The following is a 15489-nucleotide window of genomic DNA, read 5'->3' on the forward strand; positions in this document are numbered from 1 at the left end:
AAGACAATTTCTGAAATAATTAAAATAATTAATTCCAATAGATAAACCTAATAACTGAGTTCACAAATGTCAATACACAGTACTTCAGAGGTCTAAGCGGTTTGGTTTCTTCACAACACGACCGTAAGAAGTAACGACAGGTTTAGGTGAATCCGCAACTATGGCAGCTTTGGGAGAATGTTTGTTCAGAGTGTTTGGAGGTTCATGAGTATCAATCTCAGAATCGCTTCCTGTATCCGGTTCTTGTTCCAGATCCGGTACATGGTTAGCATTAGCGTTTGTTCGTCTGAGGTGTTTTCGGTTACGTCTTAGTCTTTGATTGTTGCTAAACTCAACGACATAGGATCTCGGCTGTTTATGTTGCTCAACTACTGTTGCAGGTTTCCATTCCTTACTGTTTGAGTTTTCAGGGGGTGCAACTCTTACTGGATCACCAATATCTAAGCGTGGTAACTCTTTCACATACCTCCTATCATGATAGAACTTCTGCTTCTCTTTGATATCTTTCATTTGTTGATTTAGGTTTGGTCCTGTGTTTCTGGGCTTAAGCAGCTCTGTGCGGGTTGGTAAGTTGTTCCGTGGTCTACGACCCATTAAGAGTTGTGCCGGTGATAGGTTGACAGATTCCAACGGTGTTGTGCGGTAGTTCAACAAGCTGAGATATTTATCATCTGACTTTCTCCATAGTTTCTTAACTGTCTGTATTGCTCTCTCCGCTTCTCCATTGGAACTTTGGAAATGCGGACTTGACGTGATGTGTTGTATTCCATATTGGTCACAAAACAAATGGAATTCTCGTGAATTAAATGGAGGCCCATTGTCTGACCGCAGTTTCATTGGAATCCCGTGACAACTAAACGTAGCTTTCATAGCATTAACAACCGCTGATGTTGTTGTGGATTTCAGTTCAATCGTGTCAAAGTATCTGGAATGGTAGTCCACTATCATAAGATACTTCTTCTGTTCAAAGTCAAACAAATCACATCCAACTTCCCCATAAGGAATCTCAGGTGTATTTGTTGGCTTAAGTGGTTCACGACTCTGTTTGTTTTGGTACATGGCACATTTTGAACAATTCCTGACTTCCTCCTCAATGGCTGTATTCATGGCAGGCCAATACATGACTTCTCTTGCCCTCTGTTTGCACTTGACAATTCCTAAATGTGACTCATGAATTATTTTCAGCATGTGGCTTCGTAGACTTGGAGGTATAACGATCCTCAATCCTTTGTAGACTATGCCATCTGTGACTGATAACAAATCCCTAGAATCCCAGTACTCTCTGACGCTAAGAGGTGTCTCGGATTTAATGTCTGGCCACCCATGTACTATCATGCTACAAAGGTCTGACAATTCTATTCTGGTACGATGGGCTATGTCCAAGTAGCGATCTGGAGTGACATCTAACATGTCGAACATATTGATGTTTTCTAGAGTCTCTATCTCCGGATCAGCCTCGGGTAAATACTCTCTGGATAGAGCATCAGCAACTGTCATATCCTTTCCTTTACGGTAACGAACTTTTACGTTATACCACTGAAGCCTCAGCAGCATTTTCTGCAACCTCATTGGTGTGGATGCTAGTGGCTTCTGGAAGATCATTTCCAGTGGCTTATGGTCATTATAGACAATAGTTTCTTTTCCAAATATATAACAATGGAACTTTGTTGCTGCATGAACAATGGACAACATCTCTTTTTCTATCTGCGCATAGCGCTTCTCTGTGTCTGTGAGCGAGCGAGATGAGTATGCGACCGGGCATCCCGCTTGGATTAGCACTGCTCCAAGTCCATCCTTTGATGCATCACACTGAATCTCCACTGGCTTGTTGACGTCATAAAATGCAAGCACAGGTTGTCTACTACAAAGTCTTTTGAGTTCACTGAAGCAGTTTTCTTGCTCATGATGCCACGTAAATTCAGTTTCTGACTTCACTAGTACTCTGAGTGGTGCATCAACTTGACTCAAATTTGGTATAAATTTGGCTAAATACTGAACCAGACCTAAGAAACGTCTTACTCCTTCCTTATCCTTTGGCCTTGGCATGTCAACTAGAGCTCGGACTTTGTTCGGGTCTGGCTTAATACCATTCTCTGTAATCAAGTGTCCTACATATGAAACCTGCGGTTGTCTGATTTCACATTTGTCATAATTAAGCTTCAGGTTATACTGTGTAGCTCTCTCAATGACTCTTCTGAATATCTGATCATGCTGTTCTACATCTCTTCCACCTATAAGTATGTCATCCATCACTGCTGCTGCACCTTCTATCCCTTCAAGCATCTGATCCATGATATGCTGAAAGATTTCAGGAGCGGATTTAATGCCAAATGGAAGACGCAGCCATCTGTACCTTCCTATTGGAGTATTGAAGGTTGTTAGGTATGATGATTTCTCATTCAGCTTAATTTGGAGGAATCCTGACTTAGCATCCAGCTTTGAGAAAACACGGGCATTTGATATGTTTGAAACGATATCCTCGACTGTTTTCATGGGGTGGTGAGCTCTCTTTACAACTTTGTTCAGGTCGGATGGATCCAGACAGATTCGAATCTTATCGTTTCTCATTGACACGACCATCGAACTGACCCATTCAGTTGGAGTATCTACCTTTACAATGTAGCCATTCTGTTTCATCTCCTTAAGCTTTTCTATGATCCTTGGTTTCAGTGATGCTGGCTGTCTACGAGGTGCATGAATAACTCCCTCAGCGTCTGGATCTATTTCAATGTTGTGTTCTCCAGGTAGAGTTCCAGAAGTTTTAATCAACTCGGGAAAGTCTTTGAACTTGTATTCTGGATGATTATCAATCCCGTTATCCAGTTTCTGAATCCTTTCAATCAGATTTAGTTTTTATGCGACATCACCACTGATAATGTTCTCTTGTTCCAACTCTACAATTTCAAATTGTGTATTCACTTGTCTCCCCTTAGGTTTGATTGGAAGGTTAACACTATATAAGGGACGGATCCTATGATTAGTGTAGGACTTTAAAACTTTAGTGCTCTTGTAAGTAGGTGCATGAGATCCTAGAGAGTCGAACACTGATTTGACAATGATTGAAGACTTTGCCCCAGTGTCTATCCTGAATTTAACAGGCTTACTGTTAATGGTTGCTTTTACTACCCACTTATCATTAGTCTTGGAACTGTCATCCTGTGCACTGTATATGTGAAGTACATCTTCATCTGAAGAATTGGTTTCACTATCTGTCTCCTGTAGTGCATTAACTCCTTTTGTACGTTTTCTGCACACGGCTATCCAATGGTCTTTCTTGTGACAGTATTTGCACGTTGATCCGATTGCCAGACACTGACCTGATTTTGCATGGCCTTCTGTCGGGTCAAGCCCACATCTACTACACTTTTCCTTTTTTGCTTTGGGTTTGTAAGGCTGTCTCTTGTGTCTTTTTGTTTTGTGATGAGGTTTATACTGATATACCTTTTTCTGTACAGCGTACACTTGTGAGACCTGTTGAGTAACTGCCTGATCCTCACATCCTCGAATGAGTTTGAGCTGTTTCTGCGAGTTTTCATACTGACGACCAATACTGAGAGCTTTTGCAAGTGTAAGATCACTACCTTGATCCAAAAGTCTTTCTTGTACCTTAACATGTCTGACTCCTGCTATTATAGCGTCTATCAGGACGTCATCTGGATTTGTATATTCACAGTCCATAATGATAAGCTTTAAGTCTTTGACAAAGTTATCAAATGGCTCACTCTCACCTTGTTTTCTCTGTTTCACTTTGAATCGTGCTGCCCGTTTATTTTTCCTTGGGCGGACGTATGCCTCGAATTTGTCGAGAATTTTGTCGGGTTTGTCCTCGTCTCCAGACTCCCACTCAAATGTCTTGTACACTTCACGTCCTTGTTTACCGACCCAGATTCCCAGCCATCCTGCTCGATCTTTGTCCTTAGCAGATGTAAGTGGTCCTTTGAATACAAACTGTACGTGCTGTTTAAAGCGACAAAATTCTTGATACATGTCTGGTGCTTCCCAGTCTAAGCGCGGCGGGTCGAACTGTGCAGCGGCGGCCATCTTGAAATTTCACATACACTGACTGACCTGATAATCCGAAGTATTTTGAAAATGCTAACAGTGGTTTCTCTTGAAACGGCAATAAACTTATGCAAAAGGTCCTGATTGACTGCCCTGACACATCTAGCACTTCTGACACCATGTAATGTCTGCCTGTTATGCCCGAAACCTGAACTAGGGACAACACGTGTGTTCAGTTTCACAACTTTAATAGTAATCATATAATGTATCACGAACCCGATCAAATAAGCATCAAATAATCATATGTTACACGTGTAAAAAAAAATATCCAAGTAAAGAATACAGGTTTTAGATTTAATGATATTTTCCTTACATTTTCGTATAAATAATTCACACATGTGTTTTAAGTAAGTAAACAAACTGATATAACACACTCCATATGTTCAAGTATGCACTTGGAAAAAAGTATAATTATTTATCAAATATGAATGTAACAATTCTTTCAAAAGAAAAAAAAAGCATTAAACCGCAATAAATTATAAAATTAATCTCTTTTTCCATGAAAGTTTCTTAATTTGTTGAGTGTTAACTTGAAGACAATATTGAATTTCATCCATAGTTAATCTATCGTACAACTTCCATACTGAACGCACCAATTTAGCAGCTGTGTAATATATGTTTCTGTGACGTATTTTTTTGGCTTTGGAGAGAAGTATGGTTGGCATTTTGTCGTTTTGTTATGATCTCTGTACATATATGTAAGTACAAGTTATGGATAAGCTTGTTTTGCGTCTTTTAGTTTTAATGTTTCGAATTGAAGCATTTTCCCCGTTCCACACACAGAACCAGGTTTTATGCCCCTGTATCGAAGATTCAGGGGGTATATAGTTTTTGTCCTGTCCGTCCGTCCGTCTGTTTGTCTGTGTATCTGTTTGTCCGCAAAAACTTTAACATTGCTCATTACTTTTGATTGGTTGGAGCTATAGCTTTCATATTTCAGATGAGTATTCCTTTTGACAAGACCTTTTTTGGGTACCATCATATTTGACCTTTTGACCTTGGAGTTTGACCCAATTTTACAAAATTTTATCCATTTTTTACCTTGGCCATAACTTTTGATCAGTTGGTGCTAGGACTTTCAAACCTCACATGTGTAATCCTTGTGACAAGACCTTTCTTTGGATACTAACAACTTTGACCCTGACCTAGGAGTTTGACCTACTTTTGAAAAACTTTAACCTTGGCCATAACTTTTGAACACTTGGTGTTAGGGCTTTCAAACTTTACATGTGTAATCCTTGTGACAAGACCTTCATTCGGATACCAACTACTTTGACCCTTTGACCTTGGAGTTTGACCCACTTTTGAAAAACTTTAAACTTGGCCACGTCTTTTGAATGGTTGGTGCTAGGGCTTTCATATTTACATGTGTATTTCTTGTGAGAAGGCCTTTTTTTGGGCACCATTAATTTTGACTATTTGACCTTGACCTTTATGTTTGACTTACTTTTGAAAAACTTTAACCTTTTCAATATCTTTTCATTGGTTGCTGCTAGGACTTTCATATTTCACATTTATATTCCCTCGGGACAAGACCTTACTCTGGGTATCAACATATTTCATTTGCATTTGAGAAAGTATAAGCATCGCTATAAGTTGCCATACGGTTGCATCAGTGTTTCACAAACACATCTTGTTTTTTTTTCTTTTTTTCTTTTCTTTTTTTCTTTTTTGGCTTAAGGTACACTGTGTAGACGTTTTGAGAAGTGAAAGATGCTTTTTCAAAGGGCGAAAGGTAAAATTTCGATTGTATAGTATTAATGTATTATCAAATCAATATTTGTAAAATGATCAGCGGAAAAATAGGTGACCAGCATACTCCATACAGTGTCAACTCTATGGGACTACAATGATATCGAGTTTTATGTAATATTTTTCTCCAATAATTTTGGATTTAGATATAGAGTATACTACGTGGATATAGATTATGATACATATTTAATTATTATCACTCAATGTTTTAGAATAAGACGATTGATCAAAAGAATATATGATTTCCATTAATAATTAATCCTCAACATTGTTCAAGATAACTAACTGCTGATGCAAATCAAGATCTGAATTGGACTGGATCGAGACAATTTTCATAATATCTGTCCTTGGTCTTCTTTATTAGACCAAGTATTAATAATTATGCTTTTGACTTTTTTTAAGTGTTGATCAAGAATTCAAAAATTTCATATTCTATATAATGTAATTATACATATACAAAACATCAGAGACAGCCATGAACATATTTTTGTATGATTTGTCGTATAGAATTTATGGAGTTACCACTTCACAGGAATCCAGTACCTAAAAATTTCTTATTTCTCCACTTTTTAATGATCTTGCAAAGGTAAATGATTCTTCATTAATAAAAGTGTTTCATTGTATTGTCTGTAAACATTTTTTTTTAATTTTTCGTTTTCAAAATGCTACTCCTTCCTTTAAAGTTTCCGTAGGAAATTGGCACATTTTTTAGTTGAATTTTTAAAGACAGATGGTCACGAGAAAATTCAAATAATTTAGTTTCACCAGCATTAGATAATTATTTTTTTACTTTAATATTTTAAGAGCCATTCTCTGTAATGACTTGAACTTTTATATTGGAGCTGTGGCACGCATAGTCTCAGAATTTCTCCAAACTTTCTATGATAAAAGTCTTTGATACCGTAAACTCAAATAGGGCAAAAATTGGTTGCTACGTGTCATGGTTACAATAGCAACATGTCCATAAGTTTGAAAAATGGCATTTTTCAACATGTTCAGAGTCTTACATTTAACGTTTGGAGCAAGCAAACAAATGGCAATGAATGTTTCTGAAAGTTGAAGGTCTGATGATTAAATGCATGATAAACATGTTTGGTAAATTAACTGTTACATACGTAACTATGGAAACAAATTATTCAAAAGTAATAATTTTATATAGTCATACACGTAAGAATAAAAACAATTATAGGATGAAATGCAAGCAAATAATAGACAAGAGATCCTTGTAACAAATTAGATATTTCTTATAGTTTGGCAATGGTTGCCATGGTTTTAATAACACGAAGGGATTTTAAATTTACTCATTTACTCTCATAGTGTTTTCATCTTATCCTATCTTTTTAAAAAGCACATTTCTATATAACTGATGATCAATTTTTAAAGGCGTTGGTGTGACCCTAATTTTCATATTTCAAAAAAAATTCAAATTCAATTCTTTAAATAGAGCGTTGCTATGGAAATAAGCCAAAATATGCATTAAAATCTGAAAAATATTCTGTTTCCTTGGATACGTTCCCTTCTATGTAAATTCCAAAAAAACTTTTATGATTGATATTTATGAACAACTAACCTGACTTTCAATTTTGACTACCACCCAATCTCTAACTGGATGCAAAAAGCTGGAACATTTTCCTTCTTGGTAACCATAGCAACAGTGTTGTATTATCAACAAACTTTATCAATATATGATATTCAACTTTTGTTCTACCAGATAAGTATTATTCAAGGTGAGTCAAATAATATGTTTATAGATTAAGAATTAAATAAATTCCTGAGGCAGCAAAAAAAAAAAATATCACTTTAAACAACTGGTACTTTGTTTCCAGGGTTACACTGCAAAGTAACAATTAACTCAATTTTTCTTTGTTGTCGGTGTTGCAAGGTCCTAAGGATGTATATGTGCCAGTCATAAATTTTATTATTTTTCCTCAAGTTAGTAGCATTAACCCAATCTTAGCAACTGTTTTTGGATGGTTACACTGTGTTACCATGGCAACCATGAAAGTTATTTTTAGAATAATATTGCCAATACCTAATTACTTAAGGTCAAATATTTTTATTGTTTTTCTTAAGTTTTTGATTGAGTTTGATCATGTAACACCTATCATTAGTGAATATTCAGCGTTTTTCAGCATTTTCGGCATCTAAAATGTATTCCAAATGTACCCTTGGTTACCACTTACTTAGAGATAAATTCTAAATAGTTTTTTATTGCATAAGTGGCAACAAGGTGTCATGTTTTTGTGAGAATGGTTTGTTTGTTTTCTTAGTCTTTATTAAGGTTTAATAAAGATTCAAAGTAGCTGAAAATCTCAATTTTTCCAACTTTTCTGGCTGTTTCCATGGCAACCAGGACACATAGGAACGGAAATTTATTTGATATACGTTTCTGTTGTAAGTTGTAATAACGGGCAAAGTTTCATCAAAATCGGTGACCATGCGTGGCAAAGAAGTTTAAGTGATTAAGAGAATCGCTATTAAATGTTATTGTTTATACAAACTCAAAATGATCTTACAAGGCTCTAGTCATTGGCTGAGACTTAATCTCATTGTTTATAACTTTCACTCATGGGACTCATTTTTGTATGATACTGTCTGATTTTTTGCTCTGTAGAAATCTTCAAATCCATCAGTTTGATGATGCAATAATTCAAATATTTTACAAACTAAATGAGATGTAGGAGACATTAGTATATAGGGAACTAAACCTGCATTGCTATTGAGCTATCTTTATTGTTGTTGTGGTAGAGTCTCCCTCAATTTCAGGCAAGTCAAGCTGTGGTGACCTTTGGATGGGTGACCGCTTTACATTACACAATCATATATAAAATAGAGAGACTCAATTTAAAAAAAGGTTGAGTCTATAATAGTGTCTGTGTACACTCGCATGTGACATCTGACAACAAGAATTTTCCTTAAACCAAATTAATCAATGATTTGATATACACCACTTAAAAAGTGGAAACTGGTCATGGTCCATGTTGGATCAATGAAAAATGCTTAGATTATTTGTCAAACTATTTTTTTTACTCACTTTATAAAATAACTTGATTTCTTATTACTTTGTTCATGATTTAAGGATTTCTATACTACTCTGGGGATTTTAAGAGATCATTGGCAAGGTTATTGTGATATCTTTCAGATGATACATGTATTATGTATTGTAAAAAGCCAGCAATTAGAAAACTTAAATAACTTACTGTATTACTTAAAGGCTTGACAGGCTATATACCAGATCATTTTTTTCTCAACAGAATAATGCATTAAGGCGGGATTCCTCTCATATTTTAGTATTTAAAAATCAATGAATTTTTCACAGAATTAAGAAAACAATAGCACTAAGTGATGGTATCATTTAGATTAAATTTGCCCGTATTATATTAGAGGGAAGGTCAGGTCAAGGTCATTACCTTTTCCCTGGACATTAAGAATAAAAAAAAGTACTGTTGCCTACTTCTATTTCAAAATATTAAATGTTTTTCTTTTTGCATAAAGAGATATTACCATCTAGGGTCTATAGGATGATATTACCAAATAGACATAAATAATTTCACTAAAATGGATATTGGCTAATCCGAATTTTCTCTATTTTTCTTAAAGAACTATATACGGTAAGGGCGTATTCCTGCCCCCATAATAGTCAAATTTTGAAAATCTCTTGAAATGAGAAAAAGTGCATATATTGTATAAAATAATCCAAATTAAGACAATATATTATGAAATTGGAAAAATTAGTTGGCTTTTCTTGTCTCTGTGACGTCACAAACTATTTGGATTTTCGTTATTTTTAAAATAGAGGCCAAAATGCACAGAGTTTGTTCAAATTTGACTATAGTATTTATAGAGCGCAAGCTTGCTCAGGTACCATATTCACATATTTCATTGATATTATCATTCTACACATTATATCAAAAGATCTAGTCTGAGCAGACCTGCGCTCGATAATTTCCAATCAAAATACCGACGTAAAATACACTATTTTCTCTCAAAATCATTGCAATTTGGAATTTACGTCATTTTATTGACGTCATATCTAACTAATGATGTCATAGTTGATAAAAATATGTAATGCTTTGAAGTCTGCAAATATCCACCTGGTTTAAAACATAATTAAAGATTTCTCCATTAAAGTTTTATTTTGGGGGCAGATACTGGCCACTACAGAATATAGTCCTTTTCAGGATATTTTAGTTATTTTTATATGCTTCCTATATTAATTTTTCTTCAAGTCTTTGATTGTGTAAAATTTAAAACTAAGTTCATTGGTCTATAATATTTTTGAGAGGCAGAAAAGAAGATATTTTCATACGCCATTCCGCCAAAAATATAGTCCCTTCTAGATTTCAGTTTACCATTCCTATTTAAAGTTGTACAATTGTGATGAGGAAAGAAAAATATGATCTTTTAAATCTCGTACATCTAAATATATAAAGCATATAAGCAGATATACTTTGAATATTTCATATAGTCAGAAACCAGACAAGAATCCCTCCTTAATGTACATCTCCCATTCAAAGAAGTGGGACACATTTCTTGAATGATTAATGGGTAAAGCAATTGTTTAAAAGCTCAAAAGGTCAAAGGTCATCTGATTCACTACTATATTCAACTTTTATTGCCTCCAGCAAATATCTCGAAAAGTTGCTTTTGATAGTCTTTTAGTATTTTAATACCTTAATAAAAATGATACATGTATAACAAACAACTAACTTTTAGATCAAAGGATGAATGTCATTGACAAGTAGTATTCGGCTGTACTGCTAACTAAAATGATATAATTAAGAATGGTATACTTTACAGTAATTAAAATTGAAAGACAGGTTAATCTGTAATAATTTAATGACCCTCATTAGTGATTTTCAGGACAAAGCTCAGCAGGTTCTCTGCTACATTAGCAATTCCATATGATGCCCCAGTAGTATCTCAAGAACCTCTTGCTTGACATTTATTTGCAGAGGCAGGTTTTGACTAATATTTAATACTCTTTACATTATAAATGGCTAAGGTTTAAGCATTTTTTCAGCATTTTAAAGTAGCACATGCCCCTCAACAAGTTTTTTTTTTAAAAAGTTAATCAACCTATTTAGCAATCCATTCAAAATTAGGATGCAAAATAAAATTGTCTTGCAGTAGTATGTAGCAGTAGAAATGGTCAACTGTGAAATGATATTGTTTTGTACGTAATATTATACATATATTTACTACTGTGTTCAAACTAATTCCATACAGATAACCTTTTAAATTGACTTTAAACATCAGGAATTGTTTAATAAAGATAAAGTATGTTTTTCAGCCACATTAATGATGTTTCTTTATGATTCTTTCTCTGATACAAAATATTTTATACTGGTAAGAATTAATGGCTACAGTCGAACAAATGTATTAAACAAATTCATGTAGGAGAAGAAACAATCCTAAAGGAATTTGAAATTTTCTACAGGACATTTTTCTCCCCGGAAACGAAAGTTTTACACATATGTATGAATTTTTGACCTTGACTTTTGACCTTTTTCCTCAAAATCAATAGGGGGTCTTCCTTGCGCCATAGGGAATTGTGTTATAAATTTTTTTTGCAAAAACTCAAAGGCTTCTCGGGGTGTCCCTCGGAAACGAAAGTTTTCAAACAGACATACTTTATGAATTTATGACCTTGACCTTTGACCTCAAAATTAATAGGGGTCTTCTTTAAGCCATAAAAGGAACAAAAGAGTTACAGACAGACAGAAAAACAGCTAGGCGGACGGACAGAAAGACCTAAATTAAAATTGCCTACTTTCAGTGAAAGCTGGGGACAAAAAGATATCACTATTTTTTTTAATTTGAATTAGGATGTACCCTTTCGATATTTAAATTTGTTCATGAACTCCATGCAGTACATATACGTGATTGTTGAAGCAGCTGACCAAGTTATACTCAATACAGAACGGGAAATAAACTGTTTATTTAAATCGATATTAAGTCTTTCGATATAATAATAAATTTACAAAATTGAATTTAATTTTCATAAGGTTTATATTTGTACCCTTCTATATGCCATTGATTTTCTCATAGTACGCTGCGAATCTCACCAGTCAAGATGAACAGAAATAATTACAGCTCCAGCATTGGCACCTGCAATCTCATCTTCTTTCTTCCTCTTGCTTCCATACTACATGCTAAGTAACAATATTAAAAAAAATGGTCATAGCTGGTACGTTGTGACATAAGTACCCAGCCAACATAATCAACATAATTAAAAACAAACTGCGTTTCAATTATTTAAATTATCCTAAAAATAAAGTGAAAGAAAAAACCAGGTTACGTATAGGATTCTAAAATAAGAGGAAAGAAATGTAAAAGAAAAACCCTATCAACATAATCAAAAACAACTGCATTTCAGTAATGCGGCTATCCAAAAGAAAACGCGTAATAAAGGAAGAAACGAGAGTCTCATAAAAAATTCTAAAACAGAAAAAGAAAAATGAAAAGAAAACAAGGCCAACAAAATTAAAAACAAGTTACATTTGAGCTGTATATGTACCTAAATTAACAAAAAAAAGTCTAGTTAAAGAAGAAACCATTGTCTCATAAAGGAATTCTGCTTGGGCGAAAGAAATTAGCAATTACAGGTGCTGTATTTTTTCAAGAAATTTGGTAATAAAAGTGATCTGAATCATTCCATTGTGGTTTAAATTATTTCATATTATCCCAACATAATGCAGAGAGAAAAATACTTAGTCAGATAAATCACTACATTTCTATAGTGAAAACAGTAATTTGAGAAATCAAATAAATGCGACTATCTACAATTTTCTTTTTGCGGGTGAACATTGCATGTCGTTATTTTTCAAGAAAAGGATATGCGTTAATTATTGAAATTTTATTCATTGCATTTAAAGAATTTTAGATAGTTTGTACAATTGATATACAGTTATACACATAAATTATTTTTATTCAGAAAAAAAAAATCAACATAATTCAAAAGTTTGTTTTATGTAAAACAATTAGCATTTCCTGAAGAAAACAATGAGATGTTGTTTTACAATGCTTTGAATTTTGAAATATTTTCAGAGAATAGACAAAGAAGCCGCTTTGCTGGATTTTCTATCTATATATCCAACACACCTAGTAGAGAGGGCAGTAGCCTCTGTTACAAGAACACACTTCCATTACCTCCCTTAGTGTTTAATACAACATGTATTGGATATGGTCGTTACGTCATCTATTACAATGAAAGACTGGACGGAGTTACATACCCTGAAGAATACGAAATTTTAGCTGCTATTACTGAGTTGTGTGAAGTTAAAGTACAAGGTAGTTTGAAATTTAATTTAGTAGTACATGTATCGAATAGTTTACTTTACAACCCCCCCCCTCCCCCAACCAATTACAATCTTTAGCATTAAAAACCTATCTGAGCTAATGCATATGAATTCTTTTCTGTGCTTGTTTTGAGTGTTTCTATTTCCCATTATTATATACAACTAGATGAAATCCCGCGCAAGCGCGGGTAATTGAATTTATACCACTACCGACAGAAAATATATTGTAGTTTCTACTGACAGTGTACAGGCTTATAGCAGGAAGAAATACTTTGTTCAAAATCCCGCATGCACGTCTCCAACCCCCTCCCCCCATCCCCTTTTGTAAAAACTTGAAAAAATAACAATTTCATTAGTTGAAGTTTCTTGTGAAACTGTTATACTATGTTATGGATATTGTTCTTCAGATGCTCTTATTTCATTCAGGATAAAAGCAGCGAATATGCACATTTTACTAAATAATTGATTGGGGTTTTTTTGGGGGGGAGGGGGGAGGGGTTAAAAATTCACAGGTACTTGGGTCTTGTTTTACAAATATTTATGTACCTTATTGATATGTAAAAAATGTACTTTACCTTTTTACAAATCAATAAGGTACATACATATATATAAACCAAGACGCAAGTACCCGTGTAAAAATTAGCTTTTAACGCCCTATGAATAGGCCGAGTATTTGATACAAAAGACTGTATTTAGAAAAAAAAACTGAAATGTATTGATTAAAGCACAAAACTTTACAGCTTTAATTGTATTTGAGCAATATCTTATTCATTAATTTTCTCTTTTCATGTAAGCAATTTTATTACGAAGTAGAAATTGTGCCTCGGGTTTGTTGCCACGATACTCTCAGTGAGGAATATATACACATTTTACCGATAAATTTATTAGGAAAACCTAATACATATATGTAATAATCTTTCGATATATAAATATATGCAAAACTTATAGTGTTATCAATGATTTACCATCATTTAAAAGATCATGCGCAAATAAGCTTTTTTATGTTCCTGCAGCTATGATCAAATCGTTTTTTCTTTTTAACATCGGGCTCGATGCTATATGATGTTCTAGAAGCTTCCGTCAATATTAAGATCAGTGAATGACAAAAATAATTTGCACATTTCCCTTTTTAATCGGTTATCACAACTTGTTTCTTTTATGTCATTTAAATCAAGTTTTGCTTGAATAATTCAGTGATGACGTCTTATGAAATAAATAAACGATTGATTGTTGTCAGTTTCATTGAAAATTGCCAGAAACTGAGATCCGCCAACCGGAAAGGCCACCGTACTCACGTTTTGCTATTTCATGGCTGTTTATAGAAAATAAAAGTAGACTTTTAATTTAATGTACGATACTTACAATGCGAGTGAAATCTATATATAGTTTACGGACATATTGTATCTAGTGTATTCTTAGAGGAGTAAGTAAAATCTCTGGTGCATCCGTTTCGGAGTTTATTTGTAAAATTTATTAATTTATAAGTATAGATAAAAGGCAAAATGAAAGGGACGAGTTAATTTTCTTCGTTAAACATATTATTTATGTAACAAATTTTTAAGAAGCTTTTAAAACTACAGGGAATAAATGCATACATGTACCACTTCATTAAATTCAGTGAAAACTTTTGTTGTGACCGTACTTTACTTAAGTCTCAATTATGATATGTAAAGAATTGTAAAAAATAAGTTTTTAGCCCCTTTTCAATATTACTTAGTCAACAAAATAAACTGGTGTGCGCCATTTGCACACAATTTCTAAAATATTCTACAAGAAATTAGAATTTCTCAACCCATCCCCCTGCATCTTTGCTGTCATACACTATAAATGGAATACATCTTAGCATTTTTTCTGAACGATCCCTAATAGAAAAGATAAACCAACAAGACACTGCGTTTTTAAAGTCTTTGCGGGATCTTCTGCCTTGATTGAAAACAAATGTAGGATCTTAAAATTGATAAATTGAAAGTTTGTTTAAATCTAGCGCCCTTCTTTGTTACGGTAATAGACTAATCACCTAGTCATAATATTCAAATAAATTTCTTACCTAAAAATACGAAGATTTGGAAAATTCGTTTCCACTGATAAAAAGTATATCATTCTTAAAGTGCATGTCTCTTATATCGTTTCTTTCTTAGAAAAGTACTAAAAAATGAAGTCTTTCTTCGAAGATACATAAACAATTCTTCATATTCAGGAATTTCCATGAGAAGTTTCGGGTTTGATTTCAAATTCAATTTATTCTTACAAGTCCGAAGCCAAGTCAAATGAGCTAGATTTTTTGACAAGGTTAGACAAAATAATAGCAGCAGTGACAGTGAATAAAATGTCATTTAAGCAAGTAAAGGACGAAAAGGAAAATACACAAAGTTAT

At 33.9% G+C, this 15489-nt stretch overlaps 1 protein-coding gene across 1 annotated transcript in view; it reads left to right on the plus strand.

Moving 5' to 3' along the window:
- LOC133193209 (multiple epidermal growth factor-like domains protein 10) overlaps positions 1–15489 on the plus strand; it is a 39387-nt gene that overhangs the window by 20747 nt on the left and 3151 nt on the right. The window contains exon 3 of the mRNA XM_061329175.1: positions 12865–13107. Coding sequence (XP_061185159.1) covers positions 12865–13107 — 243 coding nt within the window. The remainder of the gene's footprint in view (positions 1–12864; positions 13108–15489) is intronic.

The sequence above is a fragment of the Saccostrea echinata genome, unplaced genomic scaffold (genome assembly GCF_033153115.1).
Source record: "Saccostrea echinata isolate AGI-Se365-2 ecotype Australia unplaced genomic scaffold, CSIRO_AGI_Sech_v1 ptg000027l, whole genome shotgun sequence".
Classification (NCBI taxonomy): domain Eukaryota; kingdom Metazoa; phylum Mollusca; class Bivalvia; order Ostreida; family Ostreidae; genus Saccostrea; species Saccostrea echinata.